Here is a 15,000-nt window from a genome sequence, read left to right on the forward strand (position 1 = left end):
AGTCAGGCCAGTCAAATCACCCCCCTCCAGCTTTAAGAGGAAAATATGTTTGTCTAAGCCCAAACAGCCCGCTCTCCTCATCAATATGTAGGCTGTTTCGACCCAGCTAGAACAGTCTCTGTACAACAATCTCTGAACTGCTTGGAGCCGGAAAGCCGTGATCCTAGAGGAAATGTCCACCAGGCCTTGCCCACCCTCGTGCAGTGGCAGATACAGGGCTGCAGCTTTGATCCAGTGTTGTCCAGACCAGAAGAAATTGACAAGGGTCCTCTGAAGCTCTTGTATCAGACCCTTTGGTGGCTGTAAAATCATTAGTCTGTGCCACAGGGTAGAAGCAGCAAGATTATTAGCTACCAGGACCCGTCCCCTATAGGACAGCTGGGGCAACACCCATTTCCACCTTGACAGTCTGGCACACACTTTCTCCACTACACCCTCCCAGTTCTTTTTCTGAAAGACATCGGAGCCTAGAAAAACTCCCAAAGTCTTCATTCCATCTCTGCCCCACTGAAGCCCCCCTGGTAACCGTGGAGCGGACCCCATCTGAAGCTGACCTGCCCACAGCGCTTCACTCTTTCCCCAATTGACTCTAGCTGAGGAGGCCCCCTCATACACCTTTAAAGTGTTTGAGAGAACCTTAACATCCTCACCCCCTGTAATAAAAACGATCACGTCATCTGCATACGCAGACAGTGCTATCGTGGGACCCTTCATTACACCTGGCACAGAGAAACCAGTAAGCTTCGCTCTTAAAAAACAAAGCATTGGTTCAATCGCCAGACTATATAACTGCCCTGAAATTGGGCATCCCTGCCTGATGCCCCTTTCGACAGGGATGGGGCAACTCAAACCACCACCAACCTTCACCATACACGAGGCTCCAGCATACAGTAAATTCACCCAAGACAGAAAAACATCCCCAAACCCAAAGGCTTTCATTGTTTTAAACAAGTACTGGTGGTCCACACGATCAAAAGCCTTCTCCTGATCCAACGAAAGTAAACCCACATTTACAGCAGACAGTTTACAAATGTCTAAAACATCTCTTATCAGAAACAAGTTGTCAACAATAGAGCGATCAGGTACACAGTAGGACTGGTCCTTGTGGATCAACAATCCCAGATAGTCTTTCAACCTGTTTGAGAGACATTTAGAAACAATTTTGTATTCTGCGCACAGCAAGGCAACAGGTCTCCAATTTTTTATGAGAGCCAAATCCCCCTTTTTTGGCAACAGTGAAAGCACCGCACGTTGACAGGATACAGGAAGAGAACCCTCATGAAAAGATTCACACACCACTTCATAAAAATCCTCCCCAATAGACCCCCAAAAGTGCTTGTAAAACTCAGATGGTAAACCATCGATGCCAGGGGCTCGGCCTGTTGAGAGCTGCATAACTGCTGTGGACAGCTCTTGCAGTGTAATATCAGCGTCCAATGCGACTCTCTGCTCAGGTCCCAATTGAGGAAGACCGTGTAACAACTGTTCAGTACATAAAGAGTCACAATCCTCTGCCTTATAAAGGGATGAGTAAAAATCCACGGCATGTTGACGCATTTCAATATCATTCGTGGTCACCTTCCCATCAGGGAGACGAAGGCAGACCATCTGTTTGCGTTGAAATTTCGACTGTCCTAGGTTGAAAAAAAAAGCGCTAGGAGCATCCATATCCTTGAGGGAAGCGAAACGAGACCTAATCAAGGCACCCTTCACTCTTTCATGCAGAAACGACCTCAGTTCATGTCTCTTGTCCTGTAAGTTCATGACTAGTCCAGGGTCGTTCTGAGTGAGCAGCTTCAATTCAGTAGATTTGATGTCCTGTTCAAGGGCCTTGATAGTCTCTTTAACCTCAATTTGAGACAGAGCAGTATACTGTTGACAAAAAACTCGTATTTGGGCCTTCCCAACCTCCCACCATTGTCTCAAGGACTCAAAATTCCCTTTTATACCCCTCCATTTTTCCCAAAACAACAAAAACCTGTCACAAAACATGACATCATGTAACAATTTAACATTAAAATACCAGTAAGGCGATGACCGTCGTGGACAGGACAAGTGAATATCAACAGTAACAATATGATGATCAGAGAAACCCACAGGAGTAATGGCACACTTTCCAACCCTACTACAGTAGTGATCAGATACATACAACCTGTCTAACCTTGCTGCACTGACACGACCTTCATTCATTTTTAGCCATGTGTACTGCCTAACTTTTGCATTCCTTACTCTCCACACATCAGAAAGCTCAAACTCAGTTAATAGGCCAGACAGGCAAGTGGCTGACCGCAGGTGAGGTTCTTCAGCGGTGCGATCAACAGTAAAATCCACTGTACAGTTCCAGTCACCCCCTAAAACCATACACCCCTCTTGGTCACACTGTCTTAAGGTTTCCTTTATTTGATCAAATATAGCAATACGCTCTGCACCCTCATTCGGAGCATAAACATTCAAAAAAACAAACAGAAACCCCATAACATCCACCTTGACCAATAAAACCCGACCCTTGACAATCTCTGTTGTAGATACCACAGTCACCCCTAAGCCTGAGGAAAACAAGATGGCCACCCCAGCACTGAAATTAGTACCATGACTGAGTACATGCTGCCCCTCCCACCACATACCCCAGTCAACCTCATTTTCCTCATCACTATGTGTCTCCTGTAGGAAAACTACATTAAGCCTTTTCTGTTTTATTACTTCTAGTACCCAAGCCCTCTTAGTCCTGTCCCTTCCCCCATTAATATTGAGAGAACCTACCCTTAGTACCTCCATATAGAAAAGAGAAAAGAAAAGCAGAAGAAACCACAGAGAAACCAACGAGAAAAAAGACACCCTATGAAGCATGATCATCATCATTATTTTTCTTTCTTCTCTTAACCTGAACACGTTTCCCACCACCTTTTGCTGCTGCAACAGCAGTAATAAATTTCCTCAAGCGAAACCGCTTCTTCTCACTCAATTGGTCTAACCCCACCGTCTTCTGTAACATCACAGCTGACCTCACAAACTTATCAACATCAAAATAATCTGCCAATTTGACAGATTTCCCAAAAGTCTGATCCAGAAACTCATTTACCTCCTCTAGATCATAAACTGAGTCCTCACCAGCAGCTGTCATATCTAAAGAGATATCCATATCATTCTCCTGATCTTCAGCTGAGACCACAGACAACTGACTCCCCTCTACCACATCCCTTTCAACACTCCCCACTTGCACCTCATCACTCGTACCAGGCATCTCCTCCACTACCTGGGAGACTAGCCCCACCTGAACATCACTACTCATAGTAGTCATCTTCTCCACTAACTGGGAGCCTAGCTCCACATGAACCCCAGCACTCGTAGTGGGCATCTCCTCTACTGCCTTGGAGCTTAGCTCCACATGAAAACCCTCATGTACCTCATTACTCGTAGTGGGCATCTCTTCCACTACCTGGGAGCCTAGCTCTACATGAACCCCAGCACTTGTAGTGGGCATCTCCTCCACTACCTGGGAGCCTAGCTCCACATGAAACCCCTCCTGAACCTCATTACTCGTAGTGGGCATCTTCTCCACTACCTGGGAGCCTCGCTCCACATGAAACCCCTCCTGTACCTCGTTACTCACAATGGGCATATCCTCCACTACCTGGGAGCCTAGCTCCACATGAACCCCCTCCTTTACCCCAGCACTCATACTGGGCACCTGCTCACCAGTCTGAGGAACTGGCTCTTCAGATACATCCTTACCTTCTACAACAATACTTTTCCGTAGCATAACATTTCCCTCTAATACAAGTTGCAACCCCGTGCCCTCAACGGGGATAACTTGTTCCTCAGCACCAGGTGCTTGTGGCTGCTCTGCCGCTGTCGGCCCACCTCTCCCTACATCAGTGGGCCCAGGCGTTATGAGGACCACCTGCGCCCCTCCCTCGGCCTTCTCCCTTTTCGGGCAAGCATGTCGCTTATGACCAACATCCCCACACTCAAAACACCGTTGACTACCCGTACTAGCATAAGCCATATACAATCTATTGTCATACTTGACTTTAAACGATAACTCTAAAGTCTGCTCCGGTGAGTCCAAAAACATAAACACCTGTCGCCGAAATGACATTACCTGTTTCAACGCCGGGTGTTTGCAACCCAACGGAACAACCTTAATTGAACTGGCGAACTTCCCAAAGCGCAATAACTCGCGCTCCAACAGCTCATTTGGAATAAACGGTGGTACATTTGAAATCGTTACCCTTGTTGACGGAGAAAAAAGCGGCGTAACTTGAATAAACATTCCTTTAAGAATTACACCATGCTCAACCATCCGATCAACCAGACATTCTTCTTTAAGAAATACCACCACAGCTTTATTCATCCGGGATGCATAAGCAATATTCTCATAGCCTACCTTCTCTCCTACGGCGACCAGAAACTCCTCCACCGTGACAGTAGCTTCAGTAACACACCTAAAGCCGTGCCGAAGTGACAGGGACGGCATCCCCATTCGGGCTGCCATCCCCGCCAAAATCAGGGTAATTTCGATACGAAAAACAAAAAACTTAATTCTACCACAAAAAAAAAGTAAAAATAATAACCTTAATCATGCACAGAAGAAAACCAAGAAATAGCAAACCGAAAGAAAGTTGTGAATATCTAACTCTCCACAACACACGCACTCCTTCACTCAAACAATTCCCAGCATGCACCAATCACTCCCAGCATGCAGAGAGAGAGAGAGAGAGAGAGAGAGAGAGAGAGAGAGAGAGAGAGAGAGAGAGAGAGAGACAGAGAGAGAGAGAGAGAGACAGAGAGAGAGAGAGAGAGAGAGAGAGAGAGAGAGAGAGAGAGAGAGAGAGAGAGAGAGAGAGAGAGATACACACACACTCAAAACCTGTGAGAGTTTCCTTCTGGCTCATGGTCAATACCACCATGCTGTGCCCCCAAATGGTAGTGTCAGAGCCCAAATGGCGCCCCATTCCCCTATCTCTCTGGTCAAAAGTAGTTCACTATAAAGGGAATATGGTGCCATTTGGAATGCAGACCAAGATGGCAGACATCAGGACTTCCCACAGGCTAAAAGCCCACACTTAATTCTAATCACTCCACTTAATGTAGTTAGTTTATTCTTAGAGCGTCTAGAAGTGTATTTCTGTTTCCTACCATTCCATTGTGTGATGGGGTTGGTGAGAGCAGGCAATAGTTCATCTCTGAGGGGTTGAAGAGTAGAAGAGTTCTGAATCGTTGTTGTTTTGAGCTGCATTATGGTTAGGGGTTAGGGGTTAGGGGTTAGGGGTTAGGGGTTCGGGCTGAACTGGGATGTGGACATGAAGTTAAGGTTAGATGAAGCTAAATTCCAGACCCCCTTCCTCACCAATGGACAACGTGATCATATATATTGACCTCTGCCCTTTGCGCCCTCCCTAGGTAACCCGTCCCAGTCCACCTCTCTCCACTACATGAACCCGTACCAGATGAATGCCTACGCCATGGCCCTGAAGGCTGTAGGGGAGATCATCCAGGACTATGACAGTGATAAGATGTTCCCTGCTCTGGGGTTCGGAGCCAAGCTGCCCCCTGATGGACAGGTCTCACACGAGTTCCCTCTGGTGAGTCAAACACAGAGGTCTTTCTGGTCGCTTGGCACTGAACTGAAATGGATTGAACTGGACTGAATTGAACTGGACTGAATTGAACTGGATTGAACTGGACTGAACTGAAATAGACTGGACTAAACTGAAATAGACTGAACTGGACTGGACTAAATTGAAATGGACTGAAGTAAACTGGACTAAACTGAAATAGACTGAACTGGACTGGACTAAACTGAACTGGACTGAACTGGACTGGACTAAACTGAACTGGACTGAACTGGACTGAACTGGACTGGACTAAACTGAACTGGACTGAACTGGACTGAACTGGACTGAACTGGATTGAACTGAAATGGAATGAACTGGACTGGACTAAACTGAAATAGACTGAACTGAACTAAACTGGACTAAACTGAAATGGAATGAACTGAACTAAACTGGACTAAACTGAAATGGACTGAACTGAACTAAACTGGACTAAACTGAAATGGAATGAACTGAACTAAACTGGACTAAACTGAAATGGACTGAACTGAACTAAACTGGACTAAACTGAAATAGACTGAACTGAACTAAACTGGACTAAACTGAAATGGACTGAACTGAACTAAACTGGACTAAACTGAAATGGAATGAACTGGACTGGACTAAACTGAAATAGACTGAACTGAACTAAACTGGACTCAACTGAAATGGACTGAACTGAAATGGACTTTAATGAATGGATCACTAGACACGTTAAATAATACCCCTTTAATAATGTTTACATATCTTACATTACTCATCTCATATGTATGTACTGTATTTTATACCATCTATTGCATCTTGCCTATATCACTCATCCATATATTTATATGTACATATTCTTACTACATCCCTTTAGATTTGTGTGTATTAGGTAGTTGTTGAGGAAATGCTAGATTACTTGTTAGATATTACTGCACTGTCGGAACTGGAAGCACAAGCATTTCGCTACACTCACATTAACATCTGCTAACCATGTGTATGTGACCAATAACATCTGCTGACTATGTGTATGTGACCAATAACATCTGCTGACTATGTGTATGTGACCAATAACATCTGCTAACCATGTGTATGTGACCATTAACATCTGCTGACCATGTGTATGTGACCAATAACATCTGCTAACCATGTGTATGTGACCAATAACATCTGCTAACCATGTGTATGTGACCATTAACATCTGCTAACCATGTGTATGTGACCAATAACATCTGCTAACCATGTGTATGTGACCAATAACATCTGCTGACCGTGTGTATGTGACCAACAACATCTGCTGACCATGTGTATGTGACCAACAACATCTGCTAACCATGTGTATGTGACCAATAACATCTGCTGACCATGTGACCAATAACATCTGCTAAACATGTGTATGTGACCAATAACATCTGCTGACCATGTGTATGTGACCAATAACATCTGCTAAACATGTGTATGTGACCAATAACATCTGCTGACCATGTGTATGTGACCAATAACATCTGCTAACCATGTGTATGTGACCAACAACATCTGCTGACCATGTGTATGTGACCAACAACATCTGCTGACCGTGTGTATGTGACCATTAACATCTGCTGACTATGTGTATGTGACCCATAACATCTGCTGACCATGTGTATGTGACCAATAACATCTGCTGACCATGTGACCAATAACATCTGCTGACTATGTGTATGTGACCAATAACATCTGCTAAACATGTGTATGTGACCATTAACATCTGCTGACTATGTGTATGTGACCAATAACATCTGCTAACCATGTGTATGTGACCATTAACATCTGCTGACCATGTGTATGTGACCAATAACATCTGCTAACCATGTGTATGTGACCAATAACATCTGCTAACCATGTGTATGTGACCATTAACATCTGCTAACCATGTGTATGTGACCAATAACATCTGCTAACCATGTGTATGTGACCAATAACATCTGCTGACCGTGTGTATGTGACCAACAACATCTGCTGACCATGTGTATGTGACCAACAACATCTGCTAACCATGTGTATGTGACCAATAACATCTGCTGACCATGTGACCAATAACATCTGCTAAACATGTGTATGTGACCAATAACATCTGCTGACCATGTGTATGTGACCAATAACATCTGCTAAACATGTGTATGTGACCAATAACATCTGCTGACCATGTGTATGTGACCAATAACATCTGCTAACCATGTGTATGTGACCAACAACATCTGCTGACCATGTGTATGTGACCAACAACATCTGCTGACCGTGTGTATGTGACCATTAACATCTGCTGACTATGTGTATGTGACCCATAACATCTGCTGACCATGTGTATGTGACCAATAACATCTGCTGACCATGTGACCAATAACATCTGCTGACTATGTGTATGTGACCAATAACATCTGCTAAACATGTGTATGTGACCATTAACATCTGCTGACCATGTGTATGTGACCATTAACATCTGCTGACTATGTGTATGTGACCAATAACATCTGCTAAACATGTGTATGTGACCATTAACATCTGCTGACCATGTGTATGTGACCAATAACATCTGCTGACCATGTGTATGTGACCATTAACATCTGCTGACCATGTGTATGTGACCAATAACATCTGCTGACCATGTGTATGTGACCAACAACATCTGCTAACCATGTGACCATTAACATCTGCTGACCATGTGTATGTGACCAATAACATCTGCTGACCATGTGACCAATAACGTCTGCTGACCATGTGACCAATAACATCTGCTGACCATGTGTATGTGACCATTAACATCTGCTGACCATGTGTATGTGACCATTAACATCTGCTGACCATGCGTATGTGACCAATAACATCTGCTGACTATGTGTATGTGACCAATAACATCTGCTAACCATGTGTATGTGACCAACAACATCTGCTGACCATGTGTATGTGACCAATAACATCTGCTAACCATGTGTATGTGACCAACAACATCTGCTGACCATGTGTATGTGACCAATAACATCTGCTGACCATGTGTATGTGACCAATAACATCTGCTGACCATGTGTATGTGACCAATAACATCTGCTGACCATGTGTATGTGACCAATAACATCTGCTGACCATGTGTATGTGACCAATAACATCTGCTAACCATGTGTATGTGACCAATAACATCTGCTGACCATGTGTATGTGACCAATAACATCTGCTGACCATGTGTATGTGACCAACAACATCTGCTGACCATGTGTATGTGACCAACAACATCTGCTGACCATGTGACCAATAACATCTGCTGACCATGCGTATGTGACCAACAACATCTGCTGACCATGTGTATGTGACCAATAACATCTGCTAACCATGTGTATGTGACCAACAACATCTGCTGACCATGTGACCAATAACATCTGCTGACCATGTGTATGTGACCAATAACATCTGCTGACCGTGTGTATGTGACCAATAACATCTGCTGACCGTGTGTATGTGACCAACAACATCTGCTGACCATGTGACCAATAACATCTGCTGACCATGTGTATGTGACCAACAACATCTGCTGACTATGTGTATGTGACCAACAACATCTGCTGACTATGTGTATGTGACCAATAACATCTGCTGACCATGTGTATGTGACCAATAACATCTGCTGACCATGTGTATGTGACCAATAACATCTGCTGACTATGTGTATGTGACCAACAACATCTGCTAACCATGTGTATGTGACCAATAACATCTGCTGACCATGTGTATGTGACCAATAACATCTGCTGACCATGTGTATGTGACCAATAACATCTGCTGACTATGTGTATGTGACCAATAACATCTGCTGACCATGTGTATGTGACCAATAACATCTGCTGACTATGTGTATGTGACCAATAACATCTGCTGACCATGTGTATGTGACCAATAACATCTGCTGACCATGTGTATGTGACCAACAACATCTGCTGACTATGTGTATGTGACCAACAACATCTGCTGACTATGTGTATGTGACCAATAACATCTGCTGACCATGTGTATGTGACCAACAACATCTGCTGACTATGTGTATGTGACCAACAACATCTGCTGACTATGTGTATGTGACCAATAACATCTGCTGACCATGTGTATGTGACCAATAACATCTGCTGACTATGTGTATGTGACCAACAACATCTGCTGACTATGTGTATGTGACCAATAACATCTGCTAACCATGTGTATGTGACCAACAACATCTGCTGACCATGTGACCAATAACATCTGCTGACCATGTGTATGTGACCAACAACATCTGCTGACTATGTGTATGTGACCAACAACATCTGCTGACTATGTGTATGTGACCAACAACATCTGCTGACCATGTGACCAATAACATTTAATTTTATATGATTTTTACTTACCACATTCAGCTAATGATGTCCACTCCAGAAAGAAGATATTGATTGACTAAATACAAGAGATTTGACCATGTTGATTGTTTCTCCTCTCTATAACGACAACATAGAGAATGCCTACTGTAATGGTGTAGATTAGGGATGGGCAACGTTGTTTTTATAAACAAAAAAATTTAGGAACTCAGTTGGGGTCTCAACTTACTGTTAAGAGTTCAAATACACCAGGTGCCATTTCAAAATGTGGTTGTGCAACAGCAGTTTTCCTCTCGATATGTCAGTCACTGGTAGTCACTCAATTAGCCCATGTCGGGTAAAATGTGTTAGTCTAGCAGCCAGCTATCTAAACCTGTAGTAATCACGGTCAAATTACCTTCACTCTCACTCAGATATCATATTAAAAACTGCAAACATTTCTCCCCACTCTATGACAAAATTTGTAGAATTCAGTGGAGGCTCCTCGGCGGAGGCGCTAGCACTGCTAGCTAGCGCTGCATAAAATGTGGTGATTAGTTCACTCAAAGAGAGACAAAGACAATAGTTAAACAGTTTTGAACAAATTAATTTCTTCAAAAATGAAGGAGAAGCAAGAGAGAGCTAGAGAGATACTTATACTGAACAAAAGTTTGTATTTGTATTTATTAGAGATCCCCATTAGCTGTTGCCAAGGCAGCAGCTACTCTTCCTGGGGTTTATTATGGATCACTATTAGTTCCTGCCAAGGCAGCAGCTACTCTTCCTGGGGTTTATTAAGGATCACTATTAGTTCCTGCCAAGGCAGCAGCTACTCTTCCTGGGGTTTATTAAGGATCACTATTAGTTCCTGCCAAGGCAGCAGCTACTCTTCCTGGGGTTTATTATGGATCCCCATTAGCTGTTGCCAAGGCAGCAGCTACTCTTCCTGGGGTTTATTATGGATCACTATTAGTTCCTGCCAAGGCAGCAGCTACTCTTCCTGGGGTTTATTATGGATCCCCATTAGTTCCTGCCAAGGCAGCAGCTACTCTTCCTGGGGTTTATTATGGATCACTATTAGTTCCTGCCAAGGCAGCAGCTACTCTTCCTGGGGTTTATTATGGATCCCTATTAGTTCCTGCAGCTACTCTTCCTAGGGTTTATTATGGATCCCTATTAGTTCCTGCCAAGTCAGCAGCTACTCTTCCTGGGGTTTATTATGGATCCCCATTAGTTCCTGCCAAGGCAGCAGCTACTCTTCCTGGGGTTTATTATGGATCCCCATTAGTTCCTGCCAAGGCAGCAGCTACTCTTCCTGGGGTTTATTATGGATCACTATTAGTTCCTGCCAAGGCAGCAGCTACTCTTCCTGGGGTTTATTATGGATCCCCATTAGTTCCTGCCAAGTCAGCAGCTACTCTTCCTGGGGTTTATTATGGATCCCCATTAGTTCCTGCCAAGTCAGCAGCTACTCTTCCTGGGGTTTATTATGGATCCCTATTAGTTCCTGCAGCTACTCTTCCTGGGGTTTATTATGGATCCCCATTAGTTCCTGCCAAGTCAGCAGCTACTCTTCCTGGGGTTTATTATGGATCCCCATTAGTTCCTGCCAAGTCAGCAGCTACTCTTCCTGGGGTTTATTATGGATCCCTATTAGTTCCTGCAGATACTCTTCCTGGGGTTTATTATGGATCCCCATTAGTTCCTGCAGCTACTCTTCCTGGGGTTTATTATGGATCCCCATTAGTTCCTGCCAAGTCAGCAGTTACTCTTCCTGGGGTTTATTATGGATCCCTATTAGTTCCTGCAGCTACTCTTCCTGGGGTTTATTATGGATCCCCATTAGTTCCTGCAGCTACTCTTCCTGGGGTTTATTATGGATCCCTATTAGTTCCTGCCAAGTCAGCAGCTACTCTTCCTGGGGTTTATTATGGATCCCTATTAGTTCCTGCCAAGGCAGCAGCTACTCTTCCTGGGGTTTATTATGGATCCCTATTAGTTCCTGCCAAGTCAGCAGCTACTCTTCCTGGGGTCCAAACACATTAAGGCACTTCCATCACACATAAAACAAAAGATAAAACAGTTGATCATATAACATTATTACACCACTACACATCTACAGTACAAAATGTACCATACCACCATACTACATTATTTCAATGTACGTGTGTTTAGAGTGCTAGCGTTTGTGTGCGTATGTACCTGTGTGTCTCGTCACAGTCCCTGCTGTTCCTTAAGGTGTATTTGTATCTGTTTTTAAATCTGATTATACTGCTGCATCAGTTACCTGATGTGGAATAGTCATGGTACTGTGCACCTCCCATAGTCTGTCCTGGACTTGGGGACTGTGAAGAGACCTCTGGTGGCACCTTTTGTAGGGTATGCATGGTTGTCTGAGCTGTGTGCCAGTAGTTTAAACAGACAGCTCGGTGCATTCAGCTTGTCAACACTTTTTACAAAAAGAAGTAGCGATGAAGTCAATCTCTCCTCCACTTAGAGCCAGGAGAGAATGACATGCATATTATTAATATTAGCTCCCTGTGTACATTTGAGGTCCAGCCGTGCTGCCCTGTTCCGAGCCAATTATCATTTTCCTAAGTCCATTTTTGTGGCACCTGGGGGTGCAGGGCGTGACTAGGCGGCCGCCATCATGGGGCACTCTGTTCACAATGTTGACATCAGCAAACCACTCGCCCACATGACACCATACACATGGTCTGCGGTTGTGAGGCTGGATAGACGTACTGCCAAACTCTCTAAAACGATGTTGGAGGCGGCTTATGGTAGAGTAATTAAACTTCAATTATCTGGCAACAGCTCTGGTGGACATTCTTGCAGTCAGCTTGCCAATTGCACACTCCCTCAAAACTTGAGACGCCTGGAGCATTGTGTTATGTGACAAAACTGCACATTTTAGAGTGGCCTTTTATTGTCCCCGGCACAAGGTGCACCTGTGTAATGATCATGCATCTTTCACTAGAAAAGAAAATGGCCTAATAGAAGTGTTTTATTTTTTATTAGACCTACTTACAACTGCAACTGGCCAAGAATGTAGTATCCTACATAAAACAATCATTTAAAGAATAAACAGGCGATGTCTGTGTCTGAATGTTTGTGTCGTGATAGCCTGTTCCTCTAACAGAACAAACAGAAAATACTGCCAGCTTGAGACCTAAATATCCCTGGAGAAGCACTCACAATAATGATAGTATTTACTAAATACAGTCATATAAGGCCACTAAGTTACTCAATCAATAGGAGAGGTTGCACATCCCCTCAGACATGACCTTGTGGATGTCGGGTGAGAGTCCTCGATTGACTTATGTGAAAGCCGGTTCCTAGTTTATAAAAGGAAAATCAGGACTTGCACGTACGTGTAAGTGGATCCAAACACTGTTAGCACATATAATGCATGTTTCTTTACAGTGCTGTATTCCTCTGAGCCACCCAACACACATACAAGGACTCGGCACTCCTGATGTCTGGTATTCAATCAGCTCAGTTTGAATTGCTGCATCAAACCACTCGAGCTTCCTAGTAAAGGCCTTAAGTTTCTCCACCATGTCCACAACTGTTTTCCTTCTTCCTTGTAACTGCAGATTTAACCAGTTTAAGTGACAGAATATGCCAGCCCTAAAAGCTGTGTAGCTTGCAGTTACCTCTTCAATGTTTCTGTGTCGGGTCTCTGGGACAGGAAGGCCACTTTGAAAGTTCCATGCTCAGATTCATAATGAAGTTTGAGATTGAATTCTTTGTAAACAATGACATTTTCATTGCAAATAAGACACACTGGCTTGGCATTGGGAAAAGATGGTAAGATGAACGCATATCTCTCTGTACATTCTTCCCTGAAACTTCAATTTTCATTATCTACCTTTCTTTTGATGTGTTTTGAGAGCGGATTTTCTCTTGCTATCAAGCTAATTATTGTGAAGGAATGTTGACGTTGAAGTAGTGTAGTCTACAGTAGACTACGTAGACCTGTTTTTACCCACCAATCAACGCATAGAGAAATAGACAAAAAAATAATAATTGAATAGAGACATTTGTGATTGTGTGAGCTTAATCCGTTCGCAATTATTATGTTATTGTCACTGAATTTATTATGTACTAATCGGATGTGTTAAACATGCTGTTCAATTTGTAGTGTGGGGTCAATTAACTGTGCTAATGTTATATACTAATTATGCTCTGGCCTACCGACTATTAGCTCAGAGAAAATGTGGACCGAGACCAAACCTAGTTGATAAACCTTGCTCTAAAACATTATTGTGTGCTCTCTTCTGTCAAGAGGGGGGCTGTTAAAATGTCACTTAGAGCCCCTTAAAGGCTAGGGTCGGCTCAGACTGCATGTGTGGGCATGGATGTGACCAGCGAGCCACTGCGGCCCCCACCTCCTTCCCTATTAATCAACTCCACTGTTGATTGTTTCTCCTCTCCAGAACGGTAACATAGAGAACCCTTACTGTAATGGTATAGACGGCATCCTGGAGGCCTACCACGAGAGTCTGAAGACTGTTCAGCTCTACGGACCAACCAACTTCGCCCCTGTAGTCAACCATGTGGCCAGGTAATGTCACGCACGCTCACACGCTCACACACACACGCTCACATGCTCACACACATACACACACGCTCACACACACACACGCACGCTCACACGCTCACACACACACACACACACACACACACACAAACACGCACACACACACACACACACACACACACACACACACACACACACACACACACACACACACACACACACACACACAGGTTAGGTAGACATGGAAGGAGGAAAGCATGTGTGATAACTGTTAAAACAGAGAGGAGAACACTGAGATAAAACAGTTCTGATTGTACGGTCCCAGTCACACTCCTCCAGTCACACTCCTCCAGTCACACTCCTCCAGTCACACTCTTCCAGTCACAGTCACAGTCACACTCCTCTTCACACTCCTCCAGTCACACTCCTCCAGTCACACTCCTCCAGTCACACTCCTCCAGTCACAGTCCCAGTCACACTCCTCCAGTCACAGTCCCAGTCACACTCCTCCAGTCACAGTCAC

The 15,000-nt window shown here is 44.0% G+C and overlaps 1 protein-coding gene across 1 annotated transcript in view; it reads left to right on the plus strand.

Annotated features, from left to right (window-relative positions):
• LOC139369925 (copine-5-like) overlaps positions 1 to 15,000 on the plus strand; it is a 353,457-nt gene that overhangs the window by 306,602 nt on the left and 31,855 nt on the right. The window contains exons 17-18 of the mRNA XM_071109208.1: positions 5,404 to 5,585; positions 14,374 to 14,501. Coding sequence (XP_070965309.1) covers positions 5,404 to 5,585; positions 14,374 to 14,501 — 310 coding nt within the window. The remainder of the gene's footprint in view (positions 1 to 5,403; positions 5,586 to 14,373; positions 14,502 to 15,000) is intronic.

This window comes from Oncorhynchus clarkii, chromosome 17 (genome assembly GCF_045791955.1).
Source record: "Oncorhynchus clarkii lewisi isolate Uvic-CL-2024 chromosome 17, UVic_Ocla_1.0, whole genome shotgun sequence".
In the NCBI taxonomy this organism is placed as follows: domain Eukaryota; kingdom Metazoa; phylum Chordata; class Actinopteri; order Salmoniformes; family Salmonidae; genus Oncorhynchus; species Oncorhynchus clarkii.